General features: G+C 38.6%; 1 protein-coding gene across 2 annotated transcripts in view; it reads right to left on the bottom strand.

The window, feature by feature from the left end:
• Window positions 1-9,369: 9,369 nt before the first annotated feature.
• Window positions 9,370-16,400, bottom strand: part of LOC139609697 (protein SON) — a 37,126-nt gene continuing 30,095 nt past the window's right edge. Inside the window, exons 17-20 of one of the 2 annotated variants that reach the window (XM_071464571.1) lie at window positions 14,643-14,711; window positions 11,907-12,022; window positions 11,487-11,588; window positions 9,370-10,134 (exon numbers count right to left, since the gene is read on the bottom strand). In XM_071464571.1, coding sequence (XP_071320672.1) covers window positions 10,057-10,134; window positions 11,487-11,588; window positions 11,907-12,022; window positions 14,643-14,711 — 365 coding nt within the window. In that variant the 3' untranslated portion in view covers window positions 9,370-10,056. Of the gene's footprint in view, window positions 10,135-11,486; window positions 11,589-11,906; window positions 12,023-14,642; window positions 14,712-16,400 lie in introns of those variants that run through there. The other variant, XR_011685328.1, reaches the window with a different exon arrangement.

Raw genomic sequence — 16,400 nt, 5'->3', positions numbered from 1 at the left:
ATTAAAACTCGTTTTCCTTCATATTTTAGTCTTTCTACACAACAATTGAGTTTCTGAACACTTCTGGCTTGAAATAGCAGTTTTACTACAGAATGGCTGTAAAATGGTTTTTATGAGCAAAAGTGACTCTACAGACAAACTTCTCATGTCCTGACAGAGTACTTACATGAACTTGCGTTAATCAGTGTTTTCCCTCATATGCTTGGTGTTTTTAACGCTATTCAGCGCCAGACTAGTCTGCAAATCTATGCGAGTGGATGACACAGACACAACATCAGAGGATGTTCTGCTTTCAGTGAGAACAGCTCAGAAACAACATTTGTGTGTTTCTAGCAAGAATTTCACACATTCTGGCATTAAAACTCGTTTTCCTTCATATTTTAGTCTTTCTACACAACAATTGAGTTTCTGAACACTTCTGGCTTGAAATAGCAGTTTTACTACAGAATGGCTGTAAAATGGTTTTTATGAGCAAAAGTGACTCTACAGACAAACTTCTCATGTCCTGACAGAGTACTTACATGAACTTGCGTTAATCAGTGTTTTCCCTCATATGCTTGGTGTTTTTAACGCTATTCAGCGCCAGACTAGTCTGCAAATCTATGCGAGTGGATGAGACACAACATCAGAGGATGTTCTGCTTTCAGTGAGAACAGCTCAGAAACAACATTTGTGTGTTTCTAGCAAGAATTTCACACATTCTGGCATTAAAACTCGTTTTCCTTCATATTTTAGTCTTTTCTACACAACAATTGAGTTTCTGAACTTGGATCGCAGTTTTACTGCAGAATCGATGTAAAATGGTTTTTATGAGCAAAAGTGACTCTACAGACAAACTTCTCATGTCCTGACAGAGTACTTACATGAACTTGCGTTAATCAGTGTTTTCCCTCATATGCTTGGTGTTTTTAACGCTATTCAGCGCCAGACTAGTCTGCAAATCTATGCGAGTGGATGACACAGACACAACATCAGAGGATGTTCTGCTTTCAGTGAGAACAGCTCAGAAACAACATTTGTGTGTTTCTAGCAAGAATTTCACACATTCTGGCATTAAAACTCGTTTTCCTTCATATTTTAGTCTTTCTACACAACAATTGAGTTTCTGAACACTTCTGGCTTGAAATAGCAGTTTTACTACAGAATGGCTGTAAAATGGTTTTTATGAGCAAAAGTGACTCTACAGACAAACTTCTCATGTCCTGACAGAGTACTTACATGAACTTGCGTTAATCAGTGTTTTCCCTCATATGCTTGGTGTTTTTAACGCTATTCAGCGCCAGACTAGTCTGCAAATCTATGCGAGTGGATGAGACACAACATCAGAGGATGTTCTGCTTTCAGTGAGAACAGCTCAGAAACAACATTTGTGTGTTTCTAGCAAGAATTTCACACATTCTGGCATTAAAACTCGTTTTCCTTCATATTTTAGTCTTTCTACACAACAATTGAGTATCTGAGCACTTCTTGGCTTGAAATAGCAGTTTTACTACAGAATGGCTGTAAAATGGTTTTTATGAGCAAAACTGACTCGACAGACAAACTTCTCATGTCCTGACAGAGTACTTACATGAACTTGCGTTAATCAGTGTTTTCCCTCATATGCTTGGTGTTTTTAACGCTATTCAGCGCCAGACTAGTCTGCAAATCTATGCGAGTGGATGACACAGACACAACATCAGAGGATGTTCTGCTTTCAGTGAGAACAGCTCAGAAACAACATTTGTGTGTTTCTAGCAAGAATTTCACACATTCTGGCATTAAAACTCGTTTTCCTTCATATTTTAGTCTTTCTACACAACAATTGAGTATCTGAGCACTTCTTGGCTTGAAATAGCAGTTTTACTGCAGAATGGCTGTAAAATGGTTTTTATGAGGAAAAGTGACTCTACAGACAAACTTCTCATGTCCTGACAGAGTACTTACATGAACTTGCGTTAATCAGTGTTTTCCCTCATATGCTTGGTGTTTTTAACGCTATTCAGCGCCAGACTAGTCTGCAAATCTATGCGAGTGGATGAGACACAACATCAGAGGATGTTCTGCTTTCAGTGAGAACAGCTCAGAAACAACATTTGTGTGTTTCTAGCAAGAATTTCACACATTCTGGCATTAAAACTCGTTTTCCTTCATATTTTAGTCTTTCTACACAACAATTGAGTATCTGAGCACTTCTTGGCTTGAAATAGCAGTTTTACTGCAGAATGGCTGTAAAATGGTTTTTATGAGGAAAAGTGACTCTACAGACAAACTTCTCATGTCCTGACAGAGTACTTACATGAACTTGCGTTAATCAGTGTTTTCCCTCATATGCTTGGTGTTTTTAACGCTATTCAGCGCCAGACTAGTCTGCAAATCTATGCGAGTGGATGACACAGACACAACATCAGAGGATGTTCTGCTTTCAGTGAGAACAGCTCAGAAACAACATTTGTGTGTTTCTAGCAAGAATTTCACACATTTTGGCATTAAAACTCGTTTTCCTTCATATTTTAGTCTTTTCTACACAACAATTGAGTTTCTGAACTTGGATCGCAGTTTTACTGCAGAATCGATGTAAAATGGATTTTATGAGCAAAAGTGACTCGACAAACTTCTCATGTCCTGACAGAGTACTTACATGAACTTGCGTTAATCAGTGTTTTCCCTCATATGCTTGGTGTTTTTAACGCTATTCAGCGCCAGACTAGTCTGCAAATCCATGCGAGTGGATGACACAGACACAACATCAGAGGATGTTCGGCTTTCAGTGAGAACAGCTCAGAAACAACATTTGTGTGTTTCTAGCAAGAATTTCACACATTCTGGCATTAAAACTCGTTTTCCTTCATATTTTAGTCTTTCTACACAACAATTGAGTATCTGAGCACTTCTTGGCTTGAAATAGCAGTTTTACTGCAGAATGGCTGTAAAATGGTTTTTATGAGGAAAAGTGACTCTACAGACAAACTTCTCATGTCCTGACAGAGTACTTACATGAACTTGCGTTAATCAGTGTTTTCCCTCATATGCTTGGTGTTTTTAACGCTATTCAGCGCCAGACTAGTCTGCAAATCTATGCGAGTGGATGACACAGACACAACATCAGAGGATGTTCTGCTTTCAGTGAGAACAGCTCAGAAACAACATTTGTGTGTTTCTAGCAAGAATTTCACACATTCTGGCATTAAAACTCGTTTTCCTTCATATTTTAGTCTTTCTACACAACAATTGAGTATCTGAGCACTTCTGGCTTGAAATAGCAGTTTTACTGCAGAATCGCTGTAAAATGGTTTTTATGAGCAACCCTGACTTTCTATGCTAAGTGGAACACTGAAAAATGCACCACATAAATCTAACACTGTGAAATGTGTTGCATCTGGAGGAATTTGGGCTAACAAAGTGTGCCGATCCAGCACTTCTGCTGGAAAATCAGCTACCACTTCATTCACTGCTCTCAAATCATGTACCAGACGATAAGAATCATATGGTTTCTTCACAGGCAACAAAGGTGTATTACTCTGAGGATTCAGTGTTATACATCTGCTTTCAAAAGTCCTTCAATTTGTGGTTCATCTCTGTTTATCTTCATAGCTGCTCCTTGTGATCCCAAAATTATACAGCACGAACTGAGTTGAACTTTCTTTGGTTGACGACTCAACCATTCCTCTGAGTTCGACTGTGCAGCATTCTTGAAATACTTGAGCATGCAGTGGAGTGGATACTCCGGAAGCTTCACACCAGACGTTTGCTACAATGAACTTCTCCCACACCGCTGGCTCCAAAAAATCTGCACAAAGATTTCCAATCCAAAATACTGAAGAAGCTTCAGTCTCCATTGTCATCAATAATTGGTGAACCACATCATTTGGCACTTCCACCAGACAGCCATCTAACTGTACACTTTATTGTACAGTTCAATCTAAACAAAGCATCACTTCCCAAAAGTGCAATAGGTGTCTATTCTGATACCAGTATGGGTATTTTAGTTTGTTTCTCTCTAATAACATCTTAAATCTTCCAATAGTATACTATTACCCCACCAGCTGTGTTTCCTAGTACTCTTAATTCAAATTGATTGAATATCAGAGCCAAATCATAATGGTCTAACATCTTCATATATTGTACCTTACAATGAGAGAAGGGAGGGAGCACCCTCACCACTACTAGAGAGAGCCATCTTATTTGCATTCTATGTGGGGTATCCCCCCTTGCTCCACCTCTTAAAATTAGCAAGAACTTCCAGTATATTCTAGTTCTCAGAGAGTGAACATCTAGCCCAATGAGATGAGGGCCTGATCCAAGACCAGACTCCATATCGGAAGGCACAGAGCCAGAAACAAAGAACACACACACAAGCCAGAGCAGAACGTCCGCTAACAGTTAAATCTATCTTCTCCACTATTTTGGATAAGACTATATGTTTTTAGACGGACAAATCCACTTCATACAATCACACACTCATACAGACTCACTGAGAAACTCACAGACAGAAAGAAAGAAAGACAGCTAAGAACTACACATCTATTTATCAACCAATCAATTCGCTAATTCTTAATCAAAACTCACATTTCAAAATCAATAAACTTCATCAAAAGATTTTATTTTATTTCCCTTTCTATTACTAAGTCTTTTTACCCATGCTTATGCACACAAATATCCTAACTGATCTCTCCAGTTCTCTTCAAAATCATATACGTCCTTTTTGGGGCTCATACGTTCTTACAGTTTTGAAAATGTCCCCTCGAAAGAGGCTCATAGATATTATCAAAGTCCCCTCAAAGGCTCATAAGTTTTAGTCACATATATAAAGTCCTCTTATTTTTGAGGCTCATATATTTTAACACTAAAAGACAAAATATCTTTCCTTATGAATTACTAAATCTCTTATTCTCAATCACAACCTATATATGCCTATGAAATCTGTCACATTAACATAAACCACATTAACCAACCCATTCTGCAGCCTTTCACACACAGCTGAGACACAGCTGAAACAGCGCTCCACACACACACAGGGACACACAGGCCGACAAACAAAGGCACAGAGCAAACTCACAAAATAAAAACACACAGCAAATTTAACATCATCCCAAAAGCACAAACAGCATTCAATCCTAAATTCTCAAAGTCAACTCATTCATACTTTTTATAACGACTTGCCTGTCTCTTTGAAGTCGTTTGAGAGGATGAGATGAGGGCCTGTACTGTGGGACGCGCTGCTGCCGAGTTCATATGAGCACGCTGAGTCCAAGTGAGCTCTTTAATCATTTAATAAAGACAGCACAGCTACAAGATGGAGTCGTGTACACTAGTGGCGTGTGTAACTAAACAACAGACTGAACAACAAGCGGTCAACAAAAATTGCGGCTACCCACACTCGCCTCTCTCCCCCCCAGTGCAGGTTAGTGATGTCGCGACACATCACTAACTAAAGAGCCGGCTCTTTTAAGTGAACGATGGGAGCCGGCTCACGTCCGTCCGCGAGCCGTTTCTTTTTTTGTTTTTTTATAACTTTTCGCTTTCGGAAAAGTACCTGCGGGTGCTGCGAACGTTAGCTACGGGTGTCATGTGCTGTGCAACCGGTGAACCAGCTCCCTATATCACCTACGGCAATCATCCCCAGTGCCCACGTGACCCAAACCCTGTGCATTACCGTGGCAACCAGACCAAACAAATCAAGAGACGAATCATCCATCAGTGCAATAGGCTACGGCTCTTACACTTTTCCCATAGCATGCTTTTTCACCGCTTCTTTTCTCTCTTTTTTCCTTCTAAATTTATGCTACTCAATGAGAGGCTGCTTCAGACACTGTTCGTCAACTGGTGTTCGAGTGGGAACTTACAATTGAATTTTCCTTTCTATACCTCCAGTTCCTGAACTGACCGGAATTCGCCTAGTGATGATGTGATGATGATGAAGAAACCTCCGCTGTCCTACTTGTGGAGTAGGACAACCTAAAGAGGTTTATTACAAAGACGTCCAGCATCAAATCAAGCATCATGGATTGCCTGAGAGAGGACTCGAAGCCAAAGTGATTCTCCTCTGTATCAGCTCTAACATCCCGCTTATATAGGTTGGTGTCATGAAGCTGAGACAAAATATATGGTCCATATCTAAATGGACCCAAGAGTTACTTCTGATATCCTATCCATCTTTCGTTTGGCAGATAATTTGGAACACGCCATTTTCGTGCAACCTTTTTTTTTCGTGCGCAACCTAGGCTCCCTCCCCTGCTCTCTGGCAAAGGGACAATGCGAACGGCTTCAAAAGTGAAAGCGAAACTTAAAAATGCGCTCGCAGCGCGACCCATTAACAGGCTGTCTGTGTATCGTTGGCATGGAGACAAGTCCCGATAGGTATACGTGTTGACCCAACCAAAACACATACTGAAGAAATAACAGTTCGGTGGCCACATATAGGTGGCCGGCGGGCCGCTGACCTATAGTGTCAGAGGGTCAGACATCGGCATAAAAGCAGCGTGATCGACTGATAAGAGAGCGACAGGCAGAATGTCTATCAAGGTAGAGGTGGGGGTGTCTGAAATCGTATTACAAGGTTCTTTCCAGCATGGATTTGAGAAATATAATGTAACTTTACATTTTGCCCCCACTTTTCGAATTCGAAGCCTGCGATCCTCTTTAGGGGTGCCTGAAATTAGTATTTTCAGAAGGTATATATATATATATATATATATATATATATATATATATACAGGCAACATACATATAATAGTATGTAGAAGTATGAATAGTATGAAGCTGTTATATGGTGTATGTGATGATGTATGACAAGTCAGGGAGTGTGTGTGTATGTTGCACCAACAGTATGTTTAGTATGTTCATTGATAACAATTACCCATAGTATATACAGCTATACAGTATATACAGCTATTCCTGGTCTCTCTCTCCCCCCCACCCCTCCTCTTGAAACCCAACCTACCCACCCTGAGCCTGGTTCTGTTAGAGGTTTCTTGCTGTCAATCCCCCCCGCTGCCAAGTGCTTGCTCTTTGTGGGAACTGCTGGGTTTTTCTCTGACCTCACCCTGACCTCACTGTAAAGTGCATTGAGATAATGTATATTATGATTTTGCGCTATACAAATAAAATTGAAGTGAATAATAATATTTACAAAATAATATGATAGTAATATAACTATAATAATCATTATATATGACTCATATAATATTAGTGACTTCCAAAATAATCACTATTATTTTATATTTCATTTATATGGCAATGAGAGGTGAGGGCACTGGCGGGTTATGATTATGATGATGATTATTATTGTTATTAATAATGATATTGTTATTATTGTTATATTTTAACTTTTTGTTTGTTTGGCCTTAAGTTTTTAGAATGAAGAGGATCTTACTTTGAGTCACACCCATGCCCTGAGGAGGCCCTTTGCAAGACTTGTCCTGCCTTGGACCCACAACATTTTGGGAAAGAGTTTGTCTATCAAGGAATAACCTTTTTATGTGTCACTCTCAGTTGTGAGCAGATCGTCCATTGTGTCACATTTGTTTTTTTCCCCTTTTGGCTGGGCTTGTTTTGTTGTCTGAGCAGTTTGCTGGAGTGTCTGCTTATAGAGCAGGAGAGAAAAGAGAGGGAGAAAAGAAAAGGAAGTAGAGTGTTAGTGGATTGAAGGAAGAAATGTGTGATAGTGAAATAGAGTGTATGATGCATATATCACTGCATGTGTATGGATGAATTCTGAGTATGAAGATGTGGCTGATTGTGGTTTAGCAGCATTCACTATCAGGATGGAGATTAAAATTTAGATTAGTGATGAAACTCCTGAATTATTTAGGTCAGTTTCTTGTAATAGGCATATGTCTGCTTTCAGTTTGAGAAGATGATTTATGGACTTTTATTCTTTTTTTACCAGTAAGCAAAAGCCACGAACAACCCATGAAATAAAAGTAAAGTTACATATAGACAAGATACAGAAAAAACATATGTATGCTGCATCAATGAGGTGTCAGGGAACAAGCAGGACTGCAGACTTTTTCATAATATTACAAATGATAGAAACAGGGATTTTAAAACTTTTGTTGGTTGTTGTTGAAATTCCCATGTACCAATAATTTTGACCAGGATTGAATATTTAATGTTACATTGTTGTTCCACCTGCCTAGAAACATTCATGTCACAGTCTCCAAAATGCCAGGATATGTGATGCTAGCATCATGTAACTGTTTCAATTGCTCAACAAGCACTTTATTAGGAATATCATTCTAATACTGGGTAGGGTATCCCAAAACATTTTTTACTGCCTGGTTGTACAAAAAATTATCATAATATACAGTTGAACATAATAATAGCAGTGTGTTTAAAAAGGTGAGTAAACCTCAAAATTCTTCAAATAAATTGTATTTTAATTAACACAAATGCATTGGGGACACTGCAAATTCTATTTCAAAGCAAGAAAATTGGAAAAAGTAATTGAATTTGATAATATTTTACAGAAAGTCAAGAAATATAATGTTAAAAAAAAATAGAGTGTTGACATCTTTCTTTACAAACTCAAAAATGTACTGTATAAATGCTTGAAGATTCAACTTTCCTGAGAATCATAAACTAATATTTAGTTGCATAACCACGGTTTCTGATAACTGCTTCACATCTGTGGTACATGGAGTCGACCAACTTCTGGCACCGGTCAAAAGGTACTGCAGCCCAGGACAATTGTACTATGTTCCACAATTCCTCTGCATTTCTTGGTTTTGCCTCATGAACAGCATTTTTTATGTCAGCCCACAAGTTTTGTATGGGATTAAGGTCCAGGGATTGTGCTGGCCACTCAATTCTTGCTGGTAGCTTGGTTTCACATAGACGTCGTCTGATTGTTACAGTACTCACAGGCCATCTTAGATCTTTGATCCTACTGGAACTGATAATTGGCTGAGCCTTTGCCATTTTGGTTATTCTCCGATCCATTTGAATAGTCATTTTTGTTTTTCTTCCTTGCCTTTCTGGTTTTGGCTGCCATTTTAAAGCGTTTGATATCATTTTAGCGGAACAGTCTATCATTTTCTGCACTTCTTTATAGGTTTTCCCCTCTTTTATTAATTTCTTAATCAAAGAATGCTCTTCTTCTGAACAGTGTCTTGAACGACCCATTTTACTGTTTTTCATGGACAAATGCACAACCAACATATGCGGCATCACTTGCCTTGATCCTTAAATAAGGGCCACCTGTTTAACACCTATTTTTTTTCACATAATCAATGACCTCACTAATTGAACTCGGCACTGCTATTTTTTTGAACACAACTGTATGTGTAGGAATTTATCAGATTTGTCAGTACAGAAAAATAAATGATGCCTTTAGAAAAAAGCATGAGTGGGTGGGGGCATTGTTACAGAGAAGCAGTTTCTATGATATAATATAAATATAATCTTTATTTTGTGTTTACACATTTTTTTAGAAGGTCAGTTCCACAAAGTTTAACAGCATTTTGTATGAGAAACATTTTTTTAGAAGAACACTAGGCCACAAATATAGTATCAGGACCAACAGACACACTCATTTACAGATATAGCTTTTCATTTAGCAGCCCAACTTAGCTTTGCTTCACTGTGACCAACTATTGCAAAAAAACTTTTGTCTGGTCTAGGGTTAGATTAAAGTAAACTAATATATATCAGGCTGAAATGCTACTATATTATAAACTTCATCATACACATATAGATACATGTAAGCAACTTTTAATATGAGATGGAGACGCTTTCTCAATCCTAAAAGCCTGGCAAAAATATGTGTCACTAAACATAGTGACTTAAAAAAACCAAAAATGTGGTTTTGCAAGTATAAAATTGGTCACTAGTAGCTTTGATTCAAAGATAGTCTGGGCCATCTGAAGCCAGAGTGGTTTTCATGGTTCTCACTCTTGTGTACCTCGAACATTTGTTCATTTCTTAGAATATAAATAAGCCACCAGAGTGGAAATGATTGGCAACCAGCCAATTAATGGGAAAAAAAACATTCTGTCTGTGTCCCACAACTGACGTGAGAGTAGAGTCAAACTGTTAAACTGTGATTAAGAGTCAGCCCCCCTCTTGTGTGTTTGTCTATGTTGAGAACAGGGGGCCAGTAGAAGCGGCAGTGAAGACAGGGCCAGTGTAGAGTCCTGGTCCATCAACAGGAACCTAGGAACAAAATAAAACACATTTGAAACACATTTGAATATATTATAAATATATTATGGATCAGCATGCTAGTCTATGATGAACAGTGGTCATCAAATGCAATATTAAAATGTATGTAATATATAATGTAATGTAATACATAAAGTCAAACTTTATGTAAAGGATTTATTAAACCTGTTTGGGAATAATGTGAGTGGACATTCAGCACAACACAATAAAATTAGTATAGTTGTATAATAAAACTTTTTAACACCTTTCAAGCTTTTTCAGATTTTTAGAAAAGTTAAGTTTTTTACTTCAAACAGTGTACACGGCTTTCAGGTGAAGTATCACAACCTCCAATAGTCCAAATGTAGCTTCATGACTCAGCATATCTGCTAACTCATTTTTGTTTTCAATTAAGCAGAATATGTTAGTATTGATGGTGTTGTTGATAATTTTATCACAGTTTAAATAATGTCAGTGTTAAAGCAAGCCAGCCAGGGCTGATTTTTAGTTGACATACTGTGTTGACATAGCAGTTTCCAGTGTAGCCTTGAGGCAAAGGGTGCAGCAAGATTTGTTCATTTCATTGCCTGTTTATTGTGCACTTCTAATTATGTTTTATTACATTATTAACGTTATGTCACTGTAAATAGTTGAGTTACATTTGGATCCTCAGCAAAGAACCGTAATCAGACCGTAAAGCTACAATACAATTTTACAGCTTTACAAATAGGTTTGTGGCTGCTTTTGAGGAGACATAGAAATCACTGTCCATTTTCTAGGATACTGCAGGGTAATGCTGTTACTTAGAACCGAAAAATTATGCTAACTATTTAACCTATTATGGTCACATTCAATTCAATGGTGATGATCCTTATAGTGGGCACTGGTAGGTAAGTACTGCCCTCATTGGTAGTTTGATTCTACATTTATTGGTTGCTATTTCTGTTATCTATACTTTTAGTGCCTTACAATTTGGAGTGTTTTCTATTGGTGTTAATTACTTTAAATGGCCAGCAGGCTGTAATGAATGGAAAAATAACTGTTTGTTTTATTATTCCAGAAACCACCCTCACACGTTCACAAAGACGAACAACTTCCCGATATTCCCAACCCAACACACCTCTACTTCTCCAGTAATCTAACCATTCTGAAGATTGTTGTTAAATCTTGATGGTAGTAGAATAAAGACTATTCGTTTAATGCAGCTCCCGAATTGCCAGTAGCTGATCAAGGAAGAATCAAGTGTTGCACAATCCTATTAGCTGCTAGACACAACAGTGCTTTACAAAATAGAAAACTGTTGTGTTACTTGTATACTCCCTCTATGTTGTGCTGTTCTGCTTGTGTTATTATTTTAATATTACCTCTCCCAGAGCCTGCAAGGCAACTGTAGCTGCCATGGCCTTGGCATGTTTCTTATTAGGGCTAGCAGTCTGGGGCTGGTAGTCCACACCATTCACCGTGACCTGGAAACAAGACAATATGCATCACCCTCTTTAAATGTCGGAATTTTACCATCAGAAAATACAATAAAAACAAAAAGACCGGGGATTAGGGAATGGAAGCAAACCTAATGCATTAACTGAAAAAAAAATCCTTAAATTTTGTTGTTTTGAAACTCAAATGTCAACATTTTCATTTAGCAACAAAATTCAAAAATTGAGAAATGATAATATCATATCATAGATGCAGAGTCTTTTAACAGTGTGGGCCAACCTCAAAGGTCCAACATGTCACCAGCTAATGAAAAGGAGTAAAACTGGCACAGCATCAAAATTACCCACCTTGAAGAGGAAATTTTTTCGGTGGTCAGGACCACTGTGATGAACCATGACGAAGTCTGGCTGCATTATCCGTCTCTTGTTGCACAGCTCAATCAGTGCAGACACTGGGTGCTTCCCTTTACACAGACAAGAGCGCAGAATAAGATGAAGTAGCATACAAACATCTAACAGAGCCAGGAAAAAAAGGTCAGGGGTTCAAAAGTACAGTTATGAACACATACATGTATTTATACATGTATCTATGTATTATTTGCTTTTAGCTTTATGTGTAAATTTGTCTTTTTGCATTTAAGTTTTCAATTATGAACAAACACAATCCATTTTAAATAAATAATATAATGACACAGCTCCTCTGACAACTCTCAAACATATTCAACACATCTGCTGTTGTGAACCTTGCCTTAAAATAGGTCTCAGAAGAGCTTTGATCAAAAATTGTGCATATGCCAAATGAAAACATCATTCATATGGTGAAGTACAGTGGCAGGAACATCAGGATTTGGAGCTTTGCTGCCTGTGGGCTTGGACAGCTCACCATCATCGAGTCATCATCAGTTTTACTAAGGGTTATTACAGGATAATGTCAGCAGCTACTTAAGCCCTTGTTCAAGGTTACTGCTGGCAAAGGAGGCTCCACCAGGTATTAAATCCAAGGGTTTACTCACTTTTTCCAAAAGCACTGTGAATGTTTTAATAAGTGTGGCCAATAAAGACACAAAAGATTATAACTGTTTGTGTGTTATTCAGACACTATGCACATTGTGTTTGTTTATACATTTGACTAACACCAGGTGATTGCAAAGCTTTTACATACTATTCCTTGCCACTGCCATTGTACAGATGATATGTATGTATTATCTGTCAAGCAAAAATCAATCTTTTCAAAATTGGCAGAGTGAGTATAATGGACTATCCAGCCTGACATGAAGATCTGCTATGGTGTTTCGTGGGGATGCCCCTATTATTATTTTTTTTTGCTGCCGACTGATCATCTATGAGTGAGATTGGCTGATGAAAAAAATTATTAAGCCTTTTCAATAGACTAAAAAGTGCAAATAGTCTAATAAATAAAAGGCAATGTTGCATTATGCAAACTAAAAAATAAGAGTATTTCAAGTCAGATACAGGCTGCATTCAAATTGTAACAAATGTAACAAATAAAATAAATATGCTTCAGAACATGGGTTGCAGCCGTTTGTGTATTCAATTTTCCCCCAAGAGGTATTTTATTGTGGCATGCTTTGCAGATGGTATATGTTATGATATATGTTATATGTTCAGTATCACTCTACACTAGCGCTACACCACCGACATGGTTTGTTTTAAGTATTAACCACAGGTGATTGGTTGAAAGGTGATAATGACTAGTAGCATTAATTCTCATCCACCGATCACATATTTTTTTATGAAAATTGGAAGATCATGGTTGGTGGCCGATCACTTGGGCATCCCTAGTGTTTTCAATGTTCTATGTTGCACTGAATCCCCCTGTACATGCCAAGCATATGAGTGGAGAAGACAGTAAATCTGGTGAACAGTCCTGGGTGAGCCAAGTCAATGCTCCTTAATATCTCTGCATTCATTCTGTTACTTCTGTCAAGAGTTAAATCATCAATAGTCTGACTCAAACAAGCCAGTGTGTACACCAAAATTCTGATCAAACAGACAGACCATTTTCCAGTGCCTACACGATGCTGAAGTGTCTATGTGAGACTACATCCTCAATAAAGTGTGCTAGATTCATTGGCAGCCATACATGTCCAAGTCATGCTCCTTTTCTCTCTCTTTCTATCACTTTCCTTTTCTGGAATTTCTGCCATTCTGGGAGAAATTCGTTTTTGTTTTCATTTACTCTTAAACACTACCAGTTTCTTTTTTGCAAACTGAAACCTTTCTGTTTTGAGGCTTTCTGGGAGTTTGCATTGTCTAGTTTTTCTGTAGCCATCTTTTTTACAAAGTGCCATATGCTGGTTTTGGTAAACCAACTATCTTTAATATCTTTTAGCTTTTTTTGAGCTTCATTATTACCTTCACTTCCATGGTCACCTCTTTACTCCTCATACTGACAGACAACCTCATCATCATCAATCATCACACATTAGTTTTTTTGTGCATGAATTGAAATGATGAATCAATGTATCACAAAGCTGTCCAGGAAGCATGGAGTTGCCCCATTACTTCTGAACACTTGCGGTTTTGCATAGGCCTTGCAGGACTATGTGTTTAAAGGGCAATATTTCACACAGTTCTTTCAATATTGACATAAACTGACCCAAGTTGAGACTTGGCACTTGCAATTGTCATTACGCTCTTTGTACTCTTCTTTCTGTTGTGAGCTCACCTAGCTCACCTAGCATTACCACAGCTACTTGTTGATATGATGGTATGATACTGTTCACTGTCTGGGTTTAGACTGGGAGGACACGCTAAAATGTTCTAGCTGGTAGCTACAAAAAAGATAGCTGACTAAAAGTAACACTAATGTTACATTCACAGCACCTGATAATGTTGCATTAACTTACAGTGAAGTCCAAAAGTCACTGTACCTTTTTAAAAATGTTGCTGTGCCGGCTACGTGTTTTTGTAGTTTGTCCAAGCTGTTTTGTTGCTGCTTATCTAATTCTCAGTGAACTGTAGATGAATTTAGTCCAAAAACTGGTAACACCAGATAACATTACTGCCAGAGGTTTATTTTCACTGAACATGTTGTGACTGTGTTTGTTGTGTATCTGTTACCCATTAGATCCTTGGTTACCACCAGGCCTCCCGTCTGCTTCTGTGGCTTCTCTCCTTCAGCAACTAGCCCTGCAACACAAAAAAAATCATCATCAACACCACCACCACAATCATTAGCATTAGTGTCATTATTCTTGTCATCAATTTAACCCCATCTAAGTGAAGAGTAAGCATCAGTCAGAATGGGCTGATGGGATTAATGGAATTACAGCAGTGTGATACTTACTGTCAACCAGTATTTGCAGTACTTGCAGCCTCACAGTACTGAGAGAAAATTAGTTAACCCCTCATTATACCAAGCTGATATAATGCCATCCAAGTGTGTGATTTTAGACAACATGCTGATTTTCTGGAATCAGGTGTGACGTATAACACAACAGCATTGATGTCCTGTTTCCCTTTTACAGATACATTGTTCCTGCTCTGTGACTACCTCCACTGCCAGCATAAAGATGGAACAACAATGACCCCCATTCCGTGTTCACATTATTGTAAACAGTACGAATAAAGTAAAAAGTAAAGAGGGCTTGAATTTGCAGAAACTTCCACTATTCTGGTAGTGGGGTAGGGATATCATGGCAGTTCTGATTTTAGTAAAACCACGTCTCTTTACAATAGCAGTGTAGGCATGTAGCACAGCACAGCCAGGCCTGGATTCAGAAGTGTTCACAGTATTCTTAGTATTCATGAAGAGTGTGAAGAGAGAGTAAATGAGCACTTTGGAATTACCTGCATTTATGTGAAAATTTGTAAACACTGGACTGGATACTAGATACATCATACATTCACAGTGTAAAAAGTATGTGAACCCCTTGGCCAATTAGAACAAAAGCTAATTGGACTCAGGAGTTACCAAACCTGAAGTCCAATCAGGACATGCAGCACTATGAATGTTGTAAAAAACATCATCCCAATGGTGGACGGAGCATCATGGTTTGGGGCTTTGCTGCCTCTAGGCCTAGACAGTTCGACGTTCAAGGGTAAAATGAATTCCAAAGTTCATCAAGGTATATACCAGGATAATGTCATGGTGGCTGTCTGACAGTGGAAGCTCAGTAGAAATTGGATAATGCAACAAGATAATGATACTGAACAGGTAAATCAACTAAAGAATGACTTTAAACAAAGAAAATATGCCTTTTGGTGTGGCCCAGTCAGAGCCCAGACCTTGATCTAGTAGAGATTCTTTTGGAATTACAACGAGAAAGCTGTTCACACAAGACTGTTACAGGCCTTGTATTTGTGCCTGGTGTCTTTCTCTCTCTGTTTCAGGTAGGAGTCTCACCTGTAATCACCTGTGGTCACCTGCAGGTGCGAGTTGCCTTTAAAAACTGGACAGACCCCCCCCCCCTCTCTCTTTTTGGGTTTAATAAATACATTAAGTTAAACTTTGTTTTCGTGTTCTCATTGTGTTGCTTCCCTTTGAGCCAGGGTTGCAACAAAGACATCCTGAGAATATCTGAAGCACTTATTTAAGGAAAAATGGTCCAATGATCAGCAGCGGGGAAGGCTGCCAGACAGACCTGGTAAACCCAAATGTGTGGTGAGGTTGAACTGGGAACGTCTGGTGGAGATTGTCCATGGGGTCTTCAACTCACACATCTGGAGGAATTTCTGACCCAGAGGAGGTTGGGGACATAGAGTCTGAGTGAGCTATGTTCAAAGCCTCCATTGCAGAAGCAGTGATTGGGAGCTGTGGCCTCGGCAGTCATTGATGCCTGCCGAGGTGGCAACCCTGGTGGACACTGGCGGTGAGGG

This window comes from Trachinotus anak, unplaced genomic scaffold (assembly GCF_046630095.1).
Source record: "Trachinotus anak isolate AG129_WGS33_773 ecotype Australia unplaced genomic scaffold, CSIRO_AGI_Tana_v1 ptg000026l, whole genome shotgun sequence".
In the NCBI taxonomy this organism is placed as follows: domain Eukaryota; kingdom Metazoa; phylum Chordata; class Actinopteri; order Carangiformes; family Carangidae; genus Trachinotus; species Trachinotus anak.
Note: the sequence above shows the minus strand (reverse complement) of the source record. Positions and strands in the feature narration are given on the sequence as shown.